We start from the raw sequence: 25,629 nt of genomic DNA, 5'->3' as shown, positions 1-25,629 counted from the left end.
CCAAAACATCATGTTATACAACAAATTTGACAGAAAAAGTAGTTCAATATGCAGTAACTATGTAGTAATTACTGTATTTACAAATTTAGCACCAAATATCACAATGCATTGAAAACATTGACTACAAAAATGTGTTGGATAATCCAGAACATTGGATAAGTGAGACTCTACTGTATTACGAATTGATGTGCGACAGTGGACTTTTACTACACAAGAGTTTTTTTTTCCTTTGATGCAAACAAACAAACAGAATGAATTCTTGATAAAGATTTGCATGTTTTGGAGACTTACTAAACTTCTTCCCTATCTCCTTTTTAAAATTGCAGAACAGCTTTGCAGCTAATCCAGGCGTAAGTATAAGCAATAGAAATGACCAGCTAAAGAAAGCATTATGTTAATACATTAAAAATCTTCACTCTTTTTTTTTGGATTTGAATACTAACTTTACAAATTCTCCAAGGTTTTATTTGAGAAAAAACTTCCCTACCTCACCCCAATTATAAAGGAATGGATTTGATAATCTATTTTCTGTAGAGTAAATGAACTAAGCGTTTAAAGCCCACATCCTCTTGGTATCCCAGTTATCATTGTTGTTGTTGTTTTTATTGTTATTTGCCATATTTATATCCTGCTCTTCTCACCGTGAAGGTACCTCAGAGTAGTGCACATAAAGGCACAATTCGATGCCATACAACACATATCCAGCAAATAAACATATACATTAAAACAACTGCTAAAAATTATAACAATTAAAATCATTCAAATCACGTAATAGTACTGTTCCAGTACTGTTCAATCATTTGGATTTATAGAAGTGTTGACTTCAGTTGATTCAATAGAAAACTGAAAAAACTTTATGGAACTGCTTGTAGATAAAAGGAGCCGCCAAATACTAACACATAATCATGCTTTTTTATGTAGAGTGTAGACAGTTTTAATGGCAATGCAATTGGTGGCAACAGCTTCGACAATAATGCGGTAAGTACAGAGGGTTTGTCCATTGTCCAATTTTACTCGTCCACTAGTTTGAGGAATCCTGTACCTTCGTTTCGGTCATCTGTTCTTAGGCACATTTTCTCTCCCAATATATAGATGGGTCCAGGAGAAATTCATACCTGAATCCCTTCTATTTGCCCACCCATGATCTATGGTTTCTAACCATGAATATCATGATCAACCAATTCTCGTTTTTCTTCTGCATCTTCTCAATATATACAACTTTGCATTAATTCAGTGATTCCATTCTCTCACACCAAGCCTGAACAGTATCATCCCACCCGCCTTTGTTGAGTGAAATCACAAAAGTTGTTTGGGTGGAAGTTTTGTATTTTATTTCAGGCATATTGTTTTTTTAACAAACAAAAAGGATTATTATCCTTTCATAGCACAGGAACCATCCCTATAGATTCTGTGAAGAAATGACTATGTTCTAGACAGAAAGGGGTGCAAAGAATCTAAGTGTAATGTTGTGCAGGATAAGTCCAAAATTGCAAAATATTTTTTCAATCCAGGGTTCTAATTGTCATGGTTTTCACACACACAGGAAACACAATTTTTAGCAATTTATCTGTTTACAATATTCTTTCATTCCTGTCACATAAACTGGGCATTATTAATATTATTTTATTATGACACAGCAAACAAGATAGCTATGCTGGATTTCATTTCACGAAGTCACAAGTCGAACACTTCCCAAGTGTCTAGGACTGTGTGATGTATTTTTGGATTATGCGTGCAGCTCCAGTAGGGTGGCCTTTTGCAGTTGGCAGATCGTGATTTTGTCAATGTCTATTGTTTCCAAATGCCGGCTGAGATCTTTTGGCATGGCACCCAATGTCCCCATCACCACCGGGACCACCTGCACTGGTTTCTGCCAGAGTATTATTACATTATTATTATCAACACAACGACGTTGTATGGCACAGCAAACAAGATAGATATGCTGGATTTCGTTTCGCAAAACCACAAGTCGAACACTTCCCAAGTGTCTAGGACTGTGTGATGTATTTTCTGATGATGTGTGCAGATCCCAGTACGGTGGCCTTTTGCAGTTGGCAGATGGTGATTTTGTCAATGTCTATTGTTTCCAAATGCCGGCTGAGATCTTTTGGCACAGCACCCAGTGTGCCCATCACCACCGGGACCACCTGCACTGGTTTCTGCCAGAGTCTTTGAAGTTCAATCTTGAGGTCCTGATAGCGGCTGAGTTTTTTCTGTTGTTTTTCATCTATGCGACTGTCACCTGGGATGGCAACATCAATGATCCAAACCTTGTTCTTTTCCACAACTGTGATGTCTGGTGTGTTGTGTTCCAGAACTTTGTCAGTCTGGATTCGGAAGTCCCACAGTATCTTTGCGTGCTCATTTTCCAATACTTTTGCAGGTTTGTGATCCCACCAGTTCTTTGCTGCTGGGAGGTGGTACTTGAGGCATAAGTTCCAATGAATCATTTGGGCCACATAGTTGTGCCTCTGTTTGTAGTCTGTCCGTGCGATTTTCTTACAGCAGCTGAGGATATGATCAATGGTTTCGTCGGTTTCCTTGCACAGTCTGCATTTTGGGTCATCAGCTGATTTTTCAATCTTGGCCTTAATGGCCTTTGTTCTGATGGCTTGCTCCTGGGCTGCAAGGTTCAGGCCTTCTGTCTCCTTCTTCAGGATCCCATTCGTGAGCCAGAGCCAGGTCTTCTCCTTATCAGCTTTTCCTTCAATTTTGTCAAGGAACTTTCCATGCAGTGTTTTGTTGTGCCAGCTGTCAGCTCTAGTTTGTAGTGCGGTTTTCTTGTACTGGTTTTTTGTCTGCTGTGTTTTGAGGAGTTTCTGATTTTTGACTTCAATCAAAGCAGGTTCTTCACTTTGCTTGACATATTCTGCCAGGGCATGTTCTTCTTCTTCGACTGCTTGTTTTACTTGTAAGAGTCCTCTGCCCCCTGATCTTCTAGGCAGATATAGCCGGTCAACATCACTGCGAGGGTGCAGTGAATGATGAATGGTCATGAGTTTTCTTGTTTTTCTGTCCAAATTGTCCTGTTCCACCTGTGTCCAATTTATAATGCCAGCAGTATATCTTATGACAGGTATGGCCCAGGTGTTTATGGCCTTGATGGTGTTGCCTCCATTGAGCTTGCTTTTGAGAATTTTTCTGACCCTTTGTGTGTATTCTTTGCTGACCACAGTTTTCACATGTTCATGCTTGATGTTGTCCAGCTGTAATATGCCCAGATATCTATAGGCCTCTGGCTGGTGACACTTTATTGTTTGGCCATTGGGCATATTTATGCCCTCACTTTCAATGATTTTTCCCTTCTTCAATGCCACTGTCGAACATTTGTCCAAACCAAACTCCATGTTGATATCAGTGCTAAAAATTCGGACAGTGTTGGTCAGAGACTGGATTTCAGTTTCTGTTTTCCCATATAGCTTCAGGTCATCCATGTACATCAAATGTGAAATTTTGTGAGAATTCTTAGATATTTGATAGCCGAGATTTGTTTTTTGTAAGATTGTTGACAGAGGGATCATGGCAATAATGAAAAGCAGAGGGGTTATAATAATATAATAATAATATAATATTAATATATATAATATAATAATATAATATTATATATATATAATATATATAATATATATAATATATATAATATATATAATATAATAATAATAACATTATTATTATTATTATTATTATTATTATTATTATTTTATTATGACACAGCAAACAAGATAGATATGCTGGATTTCATATCACAAAATCACAAGTCGAACACTTCCATTATTATTATTATTATTATTATTATTATTATTATTATTATTATTAATGGATTTACTCTAGTGAGCTTTTACTTTAGAAGTTTTTTTCTCCCTGCTTTAAACATATTAACAAACAAGATGAAATCTTGATAAAGGCTTGCATTTTTGGAGACATACTAAACTTCTATCTCCTTTTTTAAAATTGCAGAACAGCTTTGCAGCTGATCCAGGAGTAAGTATCAAAAATATTGATGACTGCTAAATCTATCATTATATTTGAAATCATTGCTTTCTTTGGATTTTAATAGCCCTTTAAAAATGCCCGAGACTTAGTTCAAGAAAAAATCTGCCTCACCCTACTCCCAATTTCAAGAAATTGATTTGGGTTTAACATTTTAACATTGCCAGTTTCAATGGCAATGTTAAAATGGAAATGTCAGATACCTTAAGAGTTTGACAGCTTGTAGTTTTCTCTTAACACATGAAAAATATTTAACAGTGAGAAAATTATCCTGAATAAAATATACTCAAACAAAAAAAGAAAAAGAAAAAAGAAATAGATTTGGTAATCCATATTCTGTAGAGAAAATGGACTAGACATTTTAAACCCAAATCCTCTTGGTTTCCCAGCCACAGTACTGTTCTATCATTTGTATTTATATAAGTTTCAACATCAATTGATTTTTGGGGGAAATGGGACTGAGGGTGGGTGCCCTTCAGTTCCTTCAGGCTCCAGGAGCCCAAAGAACCGGGATGGCTGTAGGAACTGATCTACATCTGGGATCTTCACAGGGCCCAAAGCTGGAAAGATCTGGACAGGTTTTCTCCTGATTAATGCAGTTTAACCTGAGATGTTATTTGGATGTCTCGGGAAAACTGAAACAGGTCCCATGTTTTGAGCCTGTCTGGAAGGGCCCTATGACTGGGACTACCAATTATGTCTCTCAATGCATAGGAAACTGTACTAAACTTTATGGAACTGCTTATAGATGAAAGGAGCCACCACATACTATCACATCATCTTGTGCACTTATTTTTACAGAGTGTAGACAGTTTCAATGGCAATGCAATTGGTGGCAACAGCTTCGACAATAATGCGGTAAGTGCAGGGGTCTGTCCATTGTCAATTTGCTTTGGAAAATTTTGGGATTTTGCTGCAAGCAAACAAAGAAGCAGAATGAAATCCTGATAAAGCCTTACATGTTTGGAGAAATATTAAACTTCTTCCCTATCTCCTTTTTAAAATTGCAGAACAGCTTTGCAGCTGACCCAGGAGTAAGTATCAGCAATATAAATGGTTGACTGAGTCTATCATTATGACAATACAGTAGAGTCTCACTTATCCAACACTCGCTTATCCAACGTTCTGGATTATCCAATGCTTTTTTGTAGTCAATGTTTTCAATATATTGTGATATTTGGTGCCAAGTTCGTAAATACAGTAATTTCTACATAGCATTACTGTGTATTGAACTACTTTTCCTGACAAATTTGCGGTATAACATGATGTTTTTGTGCTTAATTTTTAAAAGCATAAACTAATTTGATGTTTAATAGGATTATTACATATTCGCTTATCCAATGTTCTGCCGGCCCGTTTATGTTGGATAAGTGAGACTCTACTGTATATTTGAAATCATTGCTTTCTGTGCTTGGTGATTAACTATTTTAAAAATTCCCAGGGTTTTGATTGAGAAAATCTTATCCACCCCACTCCCAATATAAAGCAGTTGCATTGAGCATCTATTATTATTTATTTATTTTTAGAAAAATTGGACTAAATATTTGAAATGCATGAACACAGAAGCTGACCTGCTGGTCTGGAATCTATATTTGGTAGCAATGATGTAGTAAGAAAGAAATTGTATAGAAATCTGAACTTTGGAGTCAAACCACAAATGATGTTTAGAGGCAAACCATATCCCCTTGGTAGCCTGACTACAGTAGTTTCATTCTATCATTTGGAGTTACGTAAGTATTGACAGAGGAGCCCCCAATAGCGCAGCAGGTTAAACCACTGAGCTACTGAACTTGCTGACCAAAAGGTTGGCGGTTTGAATCCGGGGAGCGGCGTGAGCTCTCGCTATTAGCCCCAGCTTTGGCCAACCTAGCAGTTTGAAAACATGCAGATGTTAGTAGATCAATAGGTACCATTTCTGCGGGAAGGTAATGGTGCTCCATACAGTCACGCCGGCACTTAACCTTGAAGGTGTCTATGGACAATGCCAGCTCTTCGGTTTAGAAATGGAGTTGAGCACCAACCCACAGAGTCGGTCATGACTGGACTTAATGTCAGGGGAAAACTTTTACCTTTACTTAAGTGTTGACAGTAGTTGATTCAATAGGTCTACTCTTTCTGGGACTACAAACTATATCTCTGAATGTATAGTAAAGGTAAAAGTTTCCCCTGACGTTAAGTCCAGTCATGTCTGACTCTAGGGGTTGGTGCTCATCTCCATTTCTAAGCCGAAGAGCCAGCGTTGTCCATAGACACCTCCAAGGTCATGTGGCCAGCATGACTGCATGGAGCGTCATTACCTTCCCGCCAGAGCAGTACCTATTGATCTACTCACATTGGCATGTTTTCGAACTGCTAGGTTGGCAAAAGCTGGATCAACAGTGAGCACTCACTCCGCTCCCGGGATTTGAACCGGAGACCTTTCGGTCTGCAAGTTCAGGAGCTCAGTGCTTTAACACACTTCGCCACCGGGGCTCCTCTCTGAATGTATAAGGAACTGTAAATAGCTTATGTAACTGCTCATAGATGGAAGGAAGTACAAAATACTTAAACATCAACTTTGTGCTTTTTTCTAGAGTGTAGACAGTTTCAATAACAATGCAATTGGTAGTAACAGCTTTGACGGCAATCAAGTAAGTACAAGGAGTCTATCAATTGTCCAATCTTGTTTGCTTAACAGTTTGAGGGATCCTGTGTTTGCTTCTCTTTCAGCTGGTCTTAGGCAAAGTTTATCATTTTGCCATGAAATGCCAGCACCGTCCAGTTTTGTAATAACTTTGTTTTTGGATCACACATCACTCCTAAACATACCCAGCTCTTTAGGGCATAATCTCATAAGGCATGGTCTTCAGACCTTTGATCCTTTTAGTGGTCCTCCTCCATGTGTAATTTCATGTAGATTAAGTTCAATGTTGCAAAATATTTCTTCAATCCAGGGTTCTAATTGTCATGGTTTTCACAAATACAGGAAACACACTTCCTGCATTTAAAAATACTGTATATACTTGAGTATAAGCCTAGTTTTTGAGCCCTTTTTTAAGACTGAAAAAGCCCTCCTCGGCTTATACTCGGGTGAGGGTCTTGGTTGTCTTATATTTGGGTCAGCTTATACTCGAGAATATATGGTAAATTTATTATTTTTCTCTATTATTACTGGTATTATTATGTTTATTACTTTTCTCTATTATTGTTGCTACTATTACATTTATTTTACTCTATTTTTATTATTATTAATAATAATACATTTATTATTTCACTCTGATATTATTATTATTATTATTATTATTATTATTATTATTATTGCATTTATTATTTTACTCTATTATTACTTGTATTATTTTCCTGTATTTATTATTATTACATGTATTATTTTACTCTATTATTATTAAAAGGATACATAAGCACATTTACATTGAAGAAGATGAGAATGATTTGATCAGAGTTGGACAGTCTTATCTTAAATTAGAGCTTTATGTAAATATTCAAACACATTTAACCTACTGATGCCTCAATTAATGTAATTTTATTGGTATCTATTTTTATTTCTGAAATTTACCACCTTCGGCTTATACTGGAGTCAATCTTTTCCCAGTTTTTTGTGGTAAAATTAGGTGCCTCGGCTTGTATTCGGGTCGGCTTATACTCGAGTATATACGGTATTTTTTTTCCTTCCCAACCCATAATTTGGACCTTTTTTTATTAGTTTTATGAATGGCTGTACTGAAGTGCCTTTTTACTATGGGATTTTTTTCTCTCTCTGTTGCAAACAAACAAACATGATTAAATCTTAATAAAGTCAAATGTTTTGGAGACTTACTAAACTTTTTCCCTATCTCTTTTTTTTAAATTGCAGAACAGCTTTGCAGCTGATCCAGGAGTAAGTATCAGCAATACTGATGACCGACTGAATCTAGTATTATGTTAACATATTTGAAATAATAGCTTTCATTGGATTTGAATAGCTGTTTTTAAAATGTCCAAGATTTAATTCAAGAAAAACTTGCCTTGCCCTGTCCCTAATATAAAGAAATGGATTTGATAATCCATTTTCTGTAGAGAAAACGGATGTAATGTTTAAAGTCCACATCCTCTTGGTATGTCAACTGCAGTACTATTCTATCATTTCGATTTACATAAGTATTAACATCAATTGATTCATTAGCTTTATTATAATTGGGACCAACAATTATGTCTCTTAGTGTACAAGAAATTGTGAAACATCTTATATAACTGCTCATAGATGGAAGGAGCCACCAAGCTCTAACATATTATCTTATCTCCTTTTTTTGTTATAGAGTGCAAACAGTTTTAATGGCAATGCAATTGGTGGCAACAGCTTCGACAACAATGCAGTAAGTATGGGGGTCTGTCAATTGCCAATTTGCTTTAAAAAATTTGGGGTTTTTTTTCCTGCAAACAAACAAACAGAGTGAAATCTTGATTAAGGTTTGCATGTTTGGAGAAATACTAAATTGCTTCCCTATCTCTTTTTTAAAACTGCAGAACAGCTTTGCAGCTGATCCAGGAGTAAGTATCAGCAATAGAAATGACTTTGTATTTTCTTAATATATTTGAAAACATATTTGAATGTTAAAAATCCCAGCCTATCTATATATATAAAAGGGTAATGAAATTTCGGCCTAGGACAAAACAACAAAACTACACATCCCAGAAACACTAAACTTGGCAGCACAACCCCTCATCCATGCCTCTACGTTCATACAACAAAAAGAAAAGAAAAATAAAGTCCTAATTAGAGGGAGAGGAATAATTGTTTTATCTAATTGCTGCCAGTTAGAAGGCTAAGCTCCGCCCACTTGGTCTCCTAGCAATCCACGCAACTTGGGACAGGCAGAGTTAGGCCTCACTTAGGCCTCTTCCACACTGCCTATAAGATACAGATTATCTGATTTTAACTGGATTATATGGCAGTGTAGACTCAAGGCCCTTCCACACAGTTATATAACCCATTTATAATGGACTTAATGTCAGGGGAAAACCTTTACCCTTTACCTTAACTACTACCAATTCCTCAATACTTTATTTCCCATACCACCATACTTTGCCACAGCAACGCGTGGCCGGGCACAGCTAGTCTCTTATATAAAACAATTGATTTAAGCATTTATTTGGTTTTAGAAAATATAGACTAAATGTTTCAAAGGCATCAACAGTGTAGCTGGTATTTCAGTCGGGAATCTATATTTGGTAGCAATAAAGTAGTAAGAAAGACATTAGATAGGAATCTGAATTTTGGAGTCAAAATGCAAAGGATGTTTATCTTCTTGATAGCCCATATCTTCTTGATAGCCCAACTACAATATTTCCATTCTATCATTTGGAATTACAAAAGTGTTGACTGTAGTTGCTTCAATAGGTCTACTTTGTTTAGGACTCCAAACTATAACTCTTAATGTGTAAGAAACTTTAAAAAATTGTGCATCTGCTCATAGACCAAAAAAAAAACCCTACAAAATAATAACACATCAACTTTGTACTTTTTTTTCTAGAGTGTAGACAGTTTTAATAACAATGCAATTGGTGGGAACAGCTTTGATGGCAATCAGGTAAGTACAAGGAGTCTGTTAATTGTCCAATCTTATTTACTCAACAGTTTGAGGGATCCTGTGTCTGTTTCTTTGTCAGCTGGTCTTAGGCAAAGTTTATCATTTTACGGGGGGTCTAGAGGAAATTCACCCCTGGGTCCCATGTATTCGACCACTCCTGCTCTATGGTTTCTAAACATAAATTCCATGATCAGTCAATTCTAGCTTTCCTTTCGTACATGTTGTTCACTATATACGACTTTGCATTATTTCAGTATTTTCATTCTCACACATGCAAGCATGAATGGCATAATTTCCCTATTTTTTGAGTAAGTTCACTAAAGTTCTTTAGTGGAAGTCTTGCATTTTATAACAGGTGTGGTGTTCTTTAACAAACAAAAAGATTATTGTTCTGTTATTTCATAGCACAGAAACCATATGAATGGATTCTGTGAAGAAAAGAAAGTGTTCTGAACTGAAAAGAGTGCAAAGAATTCATTTGGTAATTTTGTGTAAGAGCCCCCGGTGGCACAGTGGGTTAAACTACTAAGCTGATGAACTTGATGACCGAAAGGTCGGTGGTTCATATCTGGGGAGCGGGGTGAGCTACCGCTGTTAGCCCCAGCTTCTGCCAACCTAGCAGTTCGAAAACATGCTAATGTGAGTAGATCAATATGTACTACTCCGGCAGGAAGGTAACTGCGCTCCATGGAGTCATGCTGACAATATGAACTTGGAGACGTCTATGGACAACGCCGGCTCTTCAGCTTAGAAATGGAGATGAGCACCAACCCCCAGAGTCAGACACAATTAGAATTAACGTCAGGGGAAAACTTTTATCTTTACCTTAATTTTGTGTAGATTAAGTAGAAAATTACAAAATATTTTTTAATCCAGGGTTCTAATTCCCATGGTTTGCATAACACATTAAACTCAGTTTTAACAATTTCTTCATTTAAAACATTTTCTTTTTCCACTCATAAGCTATACCTTTTTATTATTAACCATATCTGTCCTGAAGTAGCCTTTAACTAGGGAATTTTTTTTGTCTAGGCTACAAACTGCACTTTTTTATTACTATTATGAATAGATTTTCTGTAGTGAATTTTTTACTATACAAGATTATTCTCTCTCTGCTGCAAATGAACAAACAGAATGAAATCTTGCATGCTTTGGAGACATACTAAACTTCTTCCCTTTCTCCTTTTTAAAATTGCAGAACAGCTTTGCAGCTGATCCAGGAGTAAGTATCAGCAATACAAATGAATAGCTGAAATTAGCATTATGTTAACACATTTCAAATTATTGCTTTCTTTGGATTTGAATAGCTATTTTATAAATTCCCAAGATTTTATTCCAAAAATCTGCCTTTCCTTATCCCCAATATAAAAAAATGGGTTTGGGCATCTATTTTCTTTGAAAATGGATTGAATATTTTAAGCACACATCCTCTTGGTATCCTAGCTTCGGTGTTGACATCAGTTGATTCAATAGCATTACTATGACTGGAACTACAAAGTAAATATGTTTCTCGATATATATGAAATGGTACAAAATCTTATGAGACTTAAGGAGTCACCAAATAATAATGCATCATTTTGTGCTCTTTTCTGTAGAGTGTGGACAGTTTTAATGGCAATGCAATTGGTGGAAACAGCTTTGACAACAATGCTGTAAGTACAAGGAGTCTGTCCATGGTTAAATCTTGTTTGACCACCAGTTTGAGTGACCCTATGTCTATTTCTTTGTCAGCTGCCCTTATGCATTCTTATCCCATTTTATAGGTGAGTCCAGGGGAAATTCATCCCTGGGCCCTCTGTATTTACAAACTCCTTCTCTATGGTTTCAAACCAAAAAAAATCATGACTGATCAATTCCAGCTTGCCTTCTGCATCTGCTCAGGAATTATATATATCATTTCCCCCCTTGTTGAGTTAAACCACAAAAGTTCTTTGGGTGGAAGTTTTGTATTTTATAATGGGTGTCATGTTCTTTAGCAAACAAAAATCATTTTTATTCTGTTCTTATATAGCACAGGAACCACCTCAATAGATTCTGTGAAGAAAGACTGTGTTCGGAACAAAAAAGACTGCAAAAATCCTTGTGTTATTTTGTGTAGATTAAATCCAAAATTGCAAAATATTTTTTCAAAACAAAGTTCAAATTGTTATGCTTTTTACACACACAGCCAACACTATTTTAACCAATCCTTCATTTTAAATATTCTTTCCCATCACATAAACTGCACCTATTATTATTATTATTATTATTATTATTATTATTATTATTATTATTGACACAACGACATTGTATGACACAGCAAACAAGATAGATATGCTGGATTTCGTTTCACAAAATCACAAGTCGAACACTTCCCAAGTGTCTAGGACTGTGTGATGTATTTTCGGATGATGCGTGCAGATCCCAGTAAGGTGGCCTTTTGCAGTTGGCAGATCGTAATTTTCTCAATGTCTATTGTCTCCAAATGCCGGCTGAGATCTTTTGGCACGGCACCCAGTGTGCCCATCACCACTGGGACCACCTGCACTGGTTTCTGCCAGAGTCTTTGAAGTTCAATCTTGAGGTCCTGATAGCGGCTGAGTTTTTCCTGTTGTTTTTCTTCAATGCGACTGTCACCTGGGATGGCAACATCAATGATCCAAACCTTGTTCTTTTCCACAACTGTGATGTCTGGTGTGTTGTGTTCCAGAACTTTGTCAGTCTGGATTCGGAAGTCCCACAGTATCTTTGCGTGTTCATTTTCCACAACCTTTGCAGGTTTGTGATCCCACCAGTTCTTAACTGCAGGGAGGTGATACTTGAGGCATAGGTTCCAATGAATCATTTGGGCCACATAGTTGTGCCTCTGTTTGTAGTCTGTTTGTGCAATTTTCTTACAGCAGCTGAGGATATGATCAATGGTTTCATCGGTTTCCTTGCACAGTCTGCACTTTGGGTCATCAGCTGATTTTTCGATCTTGGCCTTGATTGCATTTGTTCTGATGTCAGTCTGGATTCGGAAGTCCCACAGTATCTTTGCGTGCTCGTTTTCCTATTATTATTATTATTATTATTATTATTATTATTATTATTATTACTATTACTACTATTGTATGCACTGTAGTGGCCCTTTACTTTTCTCTCTCTGCTACAAATAAACAAGCAGGATGAATTCTTGATAAAGGTCTGCATGCATTGGAGATGTACTGAACTTCTCTATCTCCTCTTTTAAATTGCAGAACAGCTTTGCAGCTGATCCAGGAGTAAGTATCAGCAATACACACAATCAACTGAAATTAGCATTATGTTAACACATTTCAAAACATTCCTATCTATCTATCTATCTATCTATCTATCTATCTATCATCTATCTATCATCTATCTATCAATCATCTATCATCTCTCTCTCTCTCTCCAATATAAATAAATAGATTTGATCATCTATTTTCTGTTGAAAATAATGGCTGGCTGCATTACTGTTTTCTTATTTTGATTTACATAAGTGTTGACATCAGTTGATTCAATACATTTATTCTGACTGGGACTACTGTACTATGTTTCTCAATGCATATGTCTCTCTGTAATGAATGTTATGGAACTGCTCAATGACAGAAGGAACCACCAGATTCTAACACAACATTTTGTGCCCCTTTTTTGTAGAGTGCAAACAGTTTCAATGGCAACAGAATTGGTGGGAACAGCTTTGACAACAATGCGGTAAGTACAGGGGGGTCTTTCAACTGCCCAATTTTATTTCCCCACCATTTTGAGAGACCTTCTGTCTTTTTCTGCCACCTGGTCTTAGGCAAAGTTTCTCATTTTACAGGGTGGTCCAGGAGAAATTCACACCTGGGTCCCTGTATTTACAATCCCATGCTCTTTGACTTCAATATTTTTTTTTCTCTGCTGCAAACAAACAAACAAGCAGGATGAAATCTTGATAAAGGCTTGCATGTTTTGGGGGCGTATTAATCTTCTTCCCTATCTTCTTTTTAAAACTGCAGAACAGCTTTGCAGCTAATCCAGGGGTAAGTATCAGCAGTACTAACTACTGAATGAATCTAACATTATGATATCAGATTTATCAGTTTCAATCTTTATCATTGTCCAAAGACCCAATTTGCACAGTGGAAAAAATGCACAGCAGATTCATAAACTGTTAAGATGGCTTAAAAGCAAAACAAGTGCAATGATAGATGCATATGAACTAATAATAATAATAATAATAATAATAATAATAACAACAACAACAACAACAACAACAACTAGGGTAAAAACACTGCAAATATATACAAGGCAAGTTTCAACCTAAGACTAAAAAGGGAAATTGTCTTATCCTGGCTACCTCAGAGAGCAATTTGGCAAGTGGGACCTATAGGAGCCACGATGGTGCAAGGGGTTAAACCCTTGTGCCGGCTGAACTGCTGTCCTGAAGGTTAGGTTGCTGACCTGAAGGTTGCCAGTTCAAATCTGTGAGACAGAGTGAGCCTCTGTCTGTCAGCTCTAGCTTGCCGGGACATTGGAGAAGCCTCCCAGAAACACATCTGGGCATCCCTTAGGCAACGTCTCTGTAGACAGCCAATTCTCTCACACCAGAAACGACTTGCAGTATGTTCCCGAGTCGCTTCTGACACGATAAAAAATGGGACCTATGTCTTTCAATGTATAGGTATCTGTACAAAATTTTATAAACTACTTCTAGACCAAAGGAACTACCAAATACTAAAACATCATCTTGTGCACTTTTTTTATAGAGTGCCAACAGTTTTAATGGCAATGCAATTGGTGGCAACAGCTTCGACAACAATGCGGTAAGTACAGGAGAGTCAGTCAATTGTCAGTTTGCTTTAGAAGATTTGTTTTTTTCCCTGCAAACAAACAAACAGGTTGAAATCTTGATATGGGCCTACATGTTGTAGAGAAATATTAAACTACTTCCCTATCTCTTTTTTAAAATTGCAGAACAGCTTCGCAGCTGATCCAGGAGTAAGTATCAGCAATAGAAATGACTGTCTCAACCTAGTATTTTCTTGATATATTTCCTTTCTTTGCATTTTGAATTTTAAAAATCCCCAGGGTTTTGATTGTAAAATACCTGCCCCAACCCATCCGCTATATAAAGCAATTGATTTCAGCATTTAATTAATTTTAGTGATTATGGACTAAATGTTTGAAAGGCATCAACAATGTATCATATTGGTTAGTCTGGAATCTACTGTACTTACTGGATTCCAGACTAACCGATATGATACATTGTTGATGCCTTTCAAACATTTAGTCCATATTCACTAAAATTAATTAGATGCTGTACTTAGACTACTGTACTTACTAGAGTCTTACTTATCCAAGCCTCGCTTATCCAAGCCTCTGGATAATCCAAGCCATTTTTGTAGTCAATGTTTTCAATATATCGTGATAATTTGGTGCTAAATTCGTAAATACAGTAATTACAACATAATATTACTGTGTATTGAACTACTTTTTCTGTCAAATTTGTTGTATAACATGATGTTTTGGTGCTTAATTTGTAAAATCATAACCTAATTTGATGTTTAATAGGCTTTCCCTTAATCCCTCCTTATTATTCAAGATATTCACTTATCCAACATTCTGCCGGCACATTTACCTTGGATAAGTGAGACTCTACTGTAATAACAAAGAAAGTAGGTAGGAATCTGAACTCTGAAGTCAAAATGTGAAGGATGTTTAAAGACAACCCATATCTTCTTGATAGCCCAACTACAATATTTCCGTTCTATCATTTGGAGTTACATAAATGTTGACTGTAGTTTATTCAATAAGACAACATATCTGGAAATATAAACTATGTCTCTCAATGTATAAGAAACAATAAATAAATTGTGCAGCTGCTCATTGAACAAAATACTGACACATCAACGTTGTGCTTTTTTTTGTAGAGTGTAGACAGTTTTAATAACAATGCAATTGGTGGTAACAGCTTTGACGGCAATCAAGTAAGTATGAGAAGTCTGTTAATTGTCCAATCTTGTTTGCTCAACAGTTTGAGAGATCCTGTGTCTGTTTCTCTGTCAGCTGGTCTTAGGAATTTTTCTCATTTCATGGGTGGGTCCAGGGGAAATTCACCCCTGGATATCATGTATTTGCCCACCCTTGTTCTGTGGGTAGTAAAGGTAAAGGTTTCCCCTGACATTAAGTCCAGTCATGTCTGACTCTGGGGGTTGGTGCTCATCTCCATTTCTAAGCCGAAGAGCCGGCGTTGTCCATAGACATCTCCAGGTCATGTGGCCAGCATGACTGCGTGGAGCGCCGTTACCTTCCCGCCGGAGCGGTACCTATTGATCTACTCACATTGGCATGTTTTCAAACTGCTAGGTTGGCAGGAGCTGGAGCTAAGAGCAGGTGCTCAAGCCTGTTCTGTGGTTACTAACCATAAATTCAATGATCAAATGGTTCCTGCTTTCCTTTTGCACATTTTCAATATACACAACTTTGCATTATCTCAGGAGCCTCCAGTGGCCTAGGGGATAAAAGCCTCATGACTTGAAGGTTGGGTTGCTGACCTGAAGGCTGCCAGGTTCGAATCCCACCCAGGGATAGCGCAGATGAGCTCCCTCTTTCAGCTCCAGCTCCATGCGGGGACATGAGAGAAGCCTCCCACAAGGATGGTAAAAACATCAAAACATCCAGGCGTCCCCTGGGCAACGTCCTTGCAGACGGCCAATTCTCTCACTCCAGAAGCAACTCAGGTTGCTCCTGACATGAAAAAAAAATTATCTCAGTTATTTGATTCTCTCACATGCATGCATGAAAAACACCATTTCCCTATTTTTTGAGTAAGCTCACAAGACCTCTTTAGTGGAGGTCTTTCATTTTATAAGAAGTGTGGTGTTCCTTAACAAACAAAAAAGATTATTTTCCTGTTCTTTCAACACAGAGAAAATATATCAAAGACTTTGGCCCGTTCTATACTGTCCTATACCCCAGAATCTGATCTGCTTTAAACTGAATGATGGTAGCCCATCTACACAGGACCTAAATAATGAAATTTCCCGTGTTAAAAAATGGGTTGGCTACATGATGTTAGTGCTAAATGTGCACTGATTTGCTGCAACAACTGAAAAACATGGGATAAAAGTTCCCCTTTTATCCCGATAATGCCCCAAAAATGAGCATATTCACATCGCTGTATATCTTTGCATTCACCAAAAACACATGGCTTCCTTTCCTCCCCACTGCTGCAGCACATGTTTGCTTTTTAAAAGCCCAAAAATGCTAAAATGGAGAGCAACTAGAACTCTGTGAAACGGAGCTTGAATAAATGATTAGGGGAAGCAAGAAGTCTGGATAAACTTACATATTGGTTATCTCCAAGCCAAGGTTTACCAAAGGAAGAAACCAACTGGGACCTGGTACTATTTAAAACAAATGAAATTTGACCCTATCTGCTGAATAGATACAATTTTAGAGACTGATGAGGACAAAGGGGATGTGGTGATTTACCAATTTTTACGAACATTTAATTATATTAAAAAAAATCTATGATGAACCAGTTAAAGTTAGATGGAAGTCAACATTTATTTATTTATTTTTATTTTTTCCATTTTATTATTATTATTTTTCTATCTTTTTCTTCTTTTTACCATATAGTTTTCATATTTTTTCTCTCTTTTTCCTTTTTTTTTCTTTTCTTCTTTCTCTTATATCTCATTTCCTACTTTCTATAAACAATTAGTCTTCTCCCACTTTCGATGTGAAAACTTTATTACTTGCTAATTCAGATTTCTTTTTTAACCTCAAACACAAAATTTCCAATAAAAATATTTCAAAAAAAAAAGAAGTCTGGCAAATATTTTTTTAAAAATCACTGTTATGTACTGAATCTTATATGCACACATGCAAATCTGTTTATATTTATATTAAGATACTTGCATGTGTTCATATACAGTTCAGCACATAACAGAGTGATTAAAAAAATTGCTGGATGTCCCCGTTTACCTTCCATCCTGTTCCATTACAGGGGAGGTCAGTGAGGACGGCGGGGGAAGAAATCCCAGGACCAACAGGTCTATGTGGGAACCTTCTCTCAGGTCCCAGGATTTTTTGCCCTCCTTCTTAAACCCACGTTTCCATTCTGGAAGCACCCTGGGTCTCCACTGCCTGATAATCTGGGATAAGCAGATATCCTGGGATCAGATCCTGGGATAAACGTGCAGTGCGGAAGAGGCCTATGTTCAGACCAGAAAAGGGTGCAAAGAATTCATGTAGATTCTTTGTAAAGATTAAGTCCAAAATTGCAAAACATTTTTTAATCCACAGTTCTAATTTTTATGGTTTGCATACACATGGGAAACACAATTTTTGCCATTTTCTCCATTTAACATATTCTTCCCTCCCCCTCCCATAAATTACTGTATATACTCGAGTATAAGGCTAGTTTTTCAGCCCTTTTTTTTAAGACTGATAAAGCCCCCCTCGGCTTATACTCGGGTGAGGGTCCTGGTTGGCTTATATTTGGGTCAGCTTATACTCGAGAATATATGGTACATTTATTATTTTTCTCTATTATTATTGGTATTACATTTACAGTAGAGTCTCACTAATCCAAGCCTCGCTTATCCAAGCCTCTGGATAATCCAAGCCATTTTTGTAGTCAATGATTTCAATATATTGTGATATTTTGGTGCTAAATTCGTAAATACAGTAATTACAACATAACATTACCGTGTATTGAACTACTTTTTCTGTCAAATTTGTTGTATAACATGTAGTTTTGGTGCTTAATTTGTAAAATCATAACCTAATTTGATGTTTAATAGGCTTTTCCTTAATCCCTCCTTATAATCCAAGTTATTCGCTTATCCAAGCTTCTGCCGGCCCGTTTAGCTTGGATAAGTGAGACTCTACTGTATTATTTTTCTCTATTATTGTTGCTACTATTACATTTATTTTACTCTATTTTTACTATTATTAATAATACATTTATTATTTCACTCTGATATTATTATTATTGCATTTATTATTTTATTCTATTTATTATTACAGTAGTGTCTCACTTATCCAAGCCTCGCTTATCCAAGCCTCTGGATAATCCAAGCCATTTTTGTAGTCAATGTTTTAATATATCGTGATATTTTGGTGCTAAATTCGTAAATACAGTAATTACAACATAACATTACTGCGTATTGAACTACTTTTTCTGTAGTTTTTTCTGTAGTTTTTGTTGTATAACATGAAGTTTTCGTGCTTAATTTGTAAAATCATAACTTAATTTGATGTTTAATAGGCTTTTCCTTAATCCCTCCTTATTATCCAAGTTATTCGCTTATCCAAGCTTCTGCCGGCCCATTTAGCTTGGATAAGTGAGACTCTACTGTACTTGTATTATTTTCCTGTATTTATTATTATTATTATTATTATTATTATTATTATTATTATTACATGTATTATTTTACTCTATTATTATTAAAAGGAAACATACGCACATTGACATTGAAGAAGATGAGAATAATGATGTAATTAGAGTTGGACAGTCTTATCTTAAATTTGAGCTTGATGTAAATATTCAAAAACATTTAACCTACTGATGCCTCAATTAATGTAATTTTATTGGTATCTATTTTTATTTCTGAAATTTACCACCCTCGGCTTATACTGGAGTCAATGTTTTCCCAGTTTTTTGGTGGTAAAATTAGGTGCCTCTGCTTATATTCGGGTCGGCTTATACTCGAGTATATACGGTAGATGTTTTATTATTATTTTGAATGGCCGTGCTGAAGTGGGATTATACTACAGAATATTTTTTCTCTCTCTGTTGCAAATGAACAAACTAACAGGATTAAATCTTGACAAAGGCTTGTATGTTTTGGAGACACACTAAACTTCTTCCCTATCTCCTTTTTAAATTTGCAGAATAGCTTTGCAGCTGATCCTGGAGTAAGTATCAGCAATACAAATGATTCATTGAACCTAGCATTGTGTTAATATATTTGTAATCATTACTTTCTTTGGATTTGAATAGCTATTTCAAAAATGTTTAAAATTTAATGGAAGAAAAAAACCTGCCTCACCTTATTTGCAATACAGAGTAATTGATTTGTTAATATGTATATTTTCTCTAGAGAAAATGGGCAAAATGTTTTAAACCCACATCCTCTTAGTATCCCGGCTCCAATACTGTTCTATCATTTGGATTTACTTCAATATTTACACCAGTTGATTCAATAGCCTTCCTATAAGTGAGATTACTAATTATGTCTTTCGATGTATAGGAAATATTACAAAATTTTATGAAACTGCTCATAGACTGAAGGAGTCTCTAAATACTAATATATAATATTGTGTACCTTTTTTATAGAGTGCCAACAGTTTTAATGGCAATGCAATTGGTGGCAACAGCTTCAACAACAATGCTGTAAGTACAAGAGGTCTCTCAATAGTCCAATCTTGTTTGACCACCAGTTTGAGGGAGGCTATCTTTCCTTAGGGCCATGGTGGCATAGTTGGTTAAACCACTAAGCTGCAAAACTTGCTGACCATAAGATTGGCAGTTCATATCCACAGGATGGGGTGAGCTCCCGTTGTTAGCCCCAGCTTCTGCCAACTTAGCAGTTTGAAAACATGCAAATGTTCCACATGACTTTGGAAGTGTCTATGGTCAATGCCAGCTCTTTGGCTTAGAAATGGAAATGAGCACCAGCCTCCAGAGTCAGACACGACTAGACTTCATGTCAAGGGGAAACCTTTAACTTTTCCTTTTATACTGAAGTGTCCTTTTACTAGGGAATTTTTTTTGTCTCTGCTACAAACTGTACTTTTATTACTATTTACTGTAGTGGATTTTACTATAGAAGATTATTCTCTCTCTGGTGCAAAAGAACAAACAGAATGAAATCTTGCCTTTTTTGGAGACATACTCAACTTCTTCCCTTTCTCCTTTTTAAAAATTGCAGAACAGCTTTGCAGCTGATCCAGGAGTAAGTATCAGCAATAGAAATGAACAGCTGAAATTAGCCTTAGGTTAAAACATGTCCAATGATTGCTTTCTTTGAAATTGAATAGTTATTTTAAAAATTCCCTGTGATTGCATTCAATTAAAATCTGCCTCTCCCTATCCCCAATATAAAGAAATAAATTTGGCATCTATTTGATTTGTCGAGAAAATAGACTGAACGTTTTAAGGCCACATCCTCTTAGAATCCCAATTTCAGTACTGTTCTAACATAACTGGTGATACCAGTTGAGTCAATAGCTTTACTATGACTGGGACTATTAATTAATAATGTCTCTCCATGTGTAGGAAAAGGTACAATTTATTTATTTTATTTATTTACAGTGTTTATTTTTTGCCCTTCTCACCCCAAAGGGCAGATCACAATGTACACATACATGACAAACATTCAATGCCATATGAACATAGAGACAGAGACAAAGACACAGAGGCAATTTAACCTTCTCCAGCTTCTAGCTTCCTGAGGGTATGCTCGATTGTGGCCACAGGGGGAGCAGCTGCTTCATTATCCACTGTGACGCCGGGTCCTTGGATACTTCCTCATTCCAAATGCTGCTGGATGATTTTTTTTATGGTGTTGTAAATTTGTTAGGGAGCCCTGGTGGCGAAGTGTGTTAAAGCGCTGAGCTGCTGAATTTGCAGACCGAAAGGTCCCAGGTTCAAACCCCGGGAGTGGCGTGAGCGGCCGCTGTTAGCTCCAGCTTCTGCCAACCTAGCAGTTCGAAAACATGCCAGTGTGGGAGTAGATCAATAGGTACTGCTCCGGCGTGAAGGTAACAGCGCTCCATGCAGTCATGCCAGCCACATGACCTTGGAGGTGTCTACGGACAACGCTGGCTCTTCAGCTTAGAAATGGAGATGAGCACCAACCCCCAGAGTCAGACATGATTGGATTTAACATCAGGGGAAAACCTTTACCTTTACCTTAAATTAGTTAAATTAGCATCCCCACATAAGTGGTACCTAAATTTCCTACTTGATAGATGCAACTATCTTTTTGGTTGCTTAGGTCAACAACGAGCAGGGCTATTTTTTATTTCAATGGTCGGGTGCTCACTCTCACACAGGCTGGCCTCGAACTCATGACCTCTTGGTCATAGTGATTTATTGCAGCTGGCTACTAACCAGCCTGCGCCACAGACCAGTCTTACAACATTTTAAGGAACTGTTCATACCCTGAAGGAGTCACCAAATACTAATGCATCACTTTGTGCACTTTTTTGTAGAGTGTGGACAGTTTTAATGGCAATGCCATTGGTGGTAACAGCTTTGATGGCAATCAGGTAAGTACAAGAAGGAGTCTGTCAATTGTCCAATCTTGTTTGCAACCAGTTTGAGGGACCCTGTGGCTGTTTTTCTGTCAGCTTCCTTTTGGCATTTTTCAGGTGGGCCAAGGGGAAATTCACCCCTGGATCCCATATATTTGCCCATCCCTATTCTGTGAATTGAAACACAATGGTCATGGCTACTCAATATCCCTGAAGACAGTCAATGGGTTACTTTTCTTGAATGTAGTATCTACTCTACTGATAAAAGCTTGCTTGTTTAGAGACATATTTAATGTTTGCTCCCCTTTCAACTCTTTTTCTTTTCTTCATTGCAGAACAGCTTTGCAGCAGCTCCAGGGGTAAGTTTGAAAACATGACTCATTATTTGACTTTTTTAAAATTAACATTTTTGTTGTAAACACAGGTATAATATCAAAACCACTCACCATTTCAAAATACATACAGAATGCCATTCTCTTGATATTCTTAACATTGCCGATTCCACATGTATCTCCCACCTATGTCTATCGATATTACTCCCCTCCCACCCCTCTCTTTCCCTACCCTCCGGGAACAGTACTTTTCTTCATTCAAATATTATTTTCATTGATCAGTCATGGAGAGAGAATAGTTCACTTCTACTTTATCTGTAAATCTTCCCCATTTCAGATCCCAGTGCTTCTTGATTCGGCCTGATGTATTATTTAGTTCTCCTTTCAAAGATGTAATCCTGGAGCATGAAGTCCTCTAGATATTCAAACCATTTTTTGCCTTCCCGCTTTTTATGTTCTTTCCAACCCAAGACCACAGTTGCTCAGGCAGTGACTGTCATGTATTTTATAATTTCGTTAAAAATTATATTAAATTACTCACTATCCTTGGCATTGCATTAAAGCATTTCAAAAGCACAATTTTTCATTTGGGCTTTGGATAACCATTAATAGAGATCCCCAAGATAATTTTCAACACAAGAGATCATAAAAGAGGGCATAAGTTGCAAACCAGGTTCAAAATATTGACAGTAATCTGCCAATTTGGATCCATTCTGGAGCATGTTATTGGAATAGAACAAGTAACAGGAAGGAGTTGTTCAATGGAGACAGAAATTTGAATTTTGTAGTTCCTCTCAAAAAGATAGGCATTGTTTTAGACCACAAAAATGCTTTGTGTTTACAAAAGATATTTTAACACCCTGGAAACAGACCTTGTTAAGAACTATTTGGAATGACTCAAGAGTTAGAGGGAGTCACTGAACATTAATTCATCATTTTATTTTATTTTTTCTAAACAGAATATTGGCAGCTTTAATGGTAACTCAGGGGGTGATGACAGCTTCAACAACAATGGCGTAAGTATAGGCAATGCACAAATTTCAAACTGCATTATATGGCAGTGAAGATTAGATTTGTTGATGACATCCTCTTGCTGTCAAACACAACTCCAAGCTTCCTTGCATACACAATTGCATCTCTTTGGTTGTTGTGCATATTTTATTTTATTTATTATTAAAATATCCAGTTCATGGTTGCTTATGTGGAGCTCCACAAATTATTTAATTATTATTTGTGATTAGAAAAGAATGACTGAATAAACAGAATTTGCCTATGTACGAGATTCACCATTCAATAAGGGAGTCAATGAGTCCAACCAACAAGGTTCTAGCAGTGCATTTGTGCATTCTTACATGATGTATTACTATTCATCAGAACCTTCATTGTATCACTAAATTCACAGGGATTGCAAAGACGGCTACTGTGAATTTCCCATTGCACAATGGGATGATAAGTGAGCACCTTTTGTTAGTGTTGTATATCTCCCAGTATTCAGCATAAGGGTGCCATAGGCCAACTAACACGTAACCATGCAAGGGTAGATTTATACTACACTGGAAAGATGTAGGTTCCTGGACATTTGGTTTTGCACAAAATTTCATGCAAATTCTGTGAAAAATTAGTGAAAAATTAATGAAGGAGTATCACATTAATTCGGCACAAAGCAGGGTTTTCCTGCTTTGTGCCGAAACCATTTATTTTTTCCTGAGGCATCATCTGGACGCCCCAGGGAAAAACGCAAGGGGGCACGCACTTTCGGTGCTCTCTGGATGAACCCAAAGAAAGCAAGAAAACAATCAAGAAAGCAAACTAGCTTTCAGTGGTTAACAAATTATTTTTACTGTGTATGAATAAATGGGAGAATATTCTTTACAATATACCTCATACCTCAAAGGATTCACTGCCAAATTTAAATAAACCAGTTACATGATCTCTTGATCAATGTAAAGGAAAGAGCTCTTTACCCCTTCTCCCTGCTTGGATCTCCCCTTGAAATCTAAACCCAACTCATAGTTACTGGCAATATAATTTATCTTAATTTTTTAAAAAAGCATTTAAGGTAAATATTAGCAAAGTGTGAAAAACCAAATGGTTGTTCTTTTCCTCTTCACATATTAGTTTAAGAATTTAATTTGGGTTTGTTTGTAAAAATGCCAGACATATTAAATTATTTCCAAGTCAACATAGAGTAGACAATTCTTTGACAGTTTTTCATATGAACTTTAACTTCTCTGGAGCCAAGTGGAAAGCCTGAAAATCTATCTGTTTAGTGTGCTGCCCTCATTGGAAACATAAATCTGACTGACAGTGCAAGAATAAAACCCTTTGGCTTTTTGTTTTTGTTTTTTTGCTTTACAGAATACAAATGATGAACCTATCATATTCTATGTAAGTATTGACGTGTGCTTTCAAGTCACTTCAGAATTATGGGGACTCTAAGGAAAACTTTTTTTCTTGACAAGATTTGTTCAGAGGGATTTTGTCTTTGCCTTCCTTTGAGGCTAAGAAAATGTGACTTACCTAAGGTCACCAGTGGCTGAACTGGGATTCAAACCCTAGGTCTCCATGGTCATAGCCCCATGCTCAAATCACTATTCCATGCTGGCCATATCTAAGTATTGCCAGTAACTTATCTGAAAGTATTGAGGACCTGAAATACTTATTGACTTCTGTCACTCACAAAATGGTGACAGGGAAGGACAACCATTAATTTGGTGTTGCTGTTTTTAGAGCAACTGTGGAAATACCAATGATTTATTCCTAGGTGCAAGGAGAGCTTTTGCACTTTTATCATATTTTGGGATTGCTTTTGTATGAAAACTTTGATTTTTCAGAGAGCAATGAAGTTTTCTCAAGGATGAATATATTCCTTGCATCTCTATGAAAGTCTTAAGTGCCTTCTTATTCCCTTCCCTCTTAAATGATCCATTTGAAATCTCTCTGGGTTTTAATTCTTATTAACGTTTCTTCTTTTCTTTTACAGTAAATGGCCACAGAAGTCCAGACACTCTCCAACCAATGCCATTCAGCATTTTTTCGATCATTTCATCTTGAATGACCATTGAAGGAAACTACCCTGACATCACTACAGATCCCCCCTGTCCCCCTTACAAATAAATAAACCAATAATATATTCAAGCTATAAGAATTGTCTCTTTCTGTTCTGGTCTCTACCAATATTTGTTGCTTTAGGGCAGGGCTGGGTCACTGTGCTGCACTTGATGGTCATTTATTTTGCCTTCTGGGATCTCCTGGTAGCCGTAAGAACTTTAATAACAGAAAGAAAAGAAACCAGAAATGACCGGAAGTTGACTTGCAGGTGTTTTATAATTTGAAGTGGTATTTCCAGGTGTGATGGTAGGGGACTACTACCTATATAAAAGCCCTTTAAGGCTTCTCACAGAAATTATTAATCTTTTTGACTGAAATAGAATAATTTTGATAGGTAAAGGGCCCCTGGTGATGGTGCAGTGTGTTAAAGCACTGAGCTGCTGAACTTGCAGACC

The 25,629-nt window shown here is 36.7% G+C and overlaps 1 protein-coding gene across 3 annotated transcripts in view; it reads left to right on the top strand.

Moving 5' to 3' along the window:
* Positions 1-25,261, top strand: part of LOC103279937 (free fatty acid receptor 2) — an 87,752-nt gene extending 62,491 nt beyond the window's left edge. Inside the window, exons 4-29 of one of the 3 annotated variants that reach the window (XM_062962442.1) lie at positions 327-350; positions 922-978; positions 3,958-3,981; positions 4,792-4,848; positions 5,001-5,024; positions 6,564-6,620; positions 7,841-7,864; positions 8,283-8,339; positions 8,491-8,514; positions 9,498-9,554; positions 10,753-10,776; positions 11,150-11,206; positions 12,773-12,796; positions 13,194-13,250; positions 13,538-13,561; positions 14,288-14,344; positions 14,496-14,519; positions 15,452-15,508; positions 19,425-19,448; positions 19,870-19,926; positions 20,465-20,488; positions 21,750-21,806; positions 22,127-22,150; positions 23,083-23,139; positions 24,482-24,511; positions 25,107-25,261. In XM_062962442.1, the coding sequence (XP_062818512.1) occupies positions 327-350; positions 922-978; positions 3,958-3,981; positions 4,792-4,848; positions 5,001-5,024; positions 6,564-6,620; positions 7,841-7,864; positions 8,283-8,339; positions 8,491-8,514; positions 9,498-9,554; positions 10,753-10,776; positions 11,150-11,206; positions 12,773-12,796; positions 13,194-13,250; positions 13,538-13,561; positions 14,288-14,344; positions 14,496-14,519; positions 15,452-15,508; positions 19,425-19,448; positions 19,870-19,926; positions 20,465-20,488; positions 21,750-21,806; positions 22,127-22,150; positions 23,083-23,139; positions 24,482-24,511; positions 25,107-25,109 (1,005 nt within the window). In that variant the 3' untranslated portion in view covers positions 25,110-25,261. The remainder of the gene's footprint in view (positions 1-326; positions 351-921; positions 979-3,957; positions 3,982-4,791; positions 4,849-5,000; positions 5,025-6,563; positions 6,621-7,840; positions 7,865-8,282; positions 8,340-8,490; positions 8,515-9,497; positions 9,555-10,752; positions 10,777-11,149; positions 11,207-12,772; positions 12,797-13,193; positions 13,251-13,537; positions 13,562-14,287; positions 14,345-14,495; positions 14,520-15,451; positions 15,509-19,424; positions 19,449-19,869; positions 19,927-20,464; positions 20,489-21,749; positions 21,807-22,126; positions 22,151-23,082; positions 23,140-24,481; positions 24,512-25,106) is intronic. The other 2 variants (XM_062962443.1, XM_062962444.1) reach the window with 2 other exon arrangements.
* Positions 25,262-25,629: the final 368 nt, after the last annotated feature.

The sequence above is a fragment of the Anolis carolinensis genome, unplaced genomic scaffold, assembly GCF_035594765.1.
Source record: "Anolis carolinensis isolate JA03-04 unplaced genomic scaffold, rAnoCar3.1.pri scaffold_10, whole genome shotgun sequence".
Taxonomy (NCBI): domain Eukaryota; kingdom Metazoa; phylum Chordata; class Lepidosauria; order Squamata; family Dactyloidae; genus Anolis; species Anolis carolinensis.
Note: the sequence above shows the minus strand (reverse complement) of the source record. Positions and strands in the feature narration are given on the sequence as shown.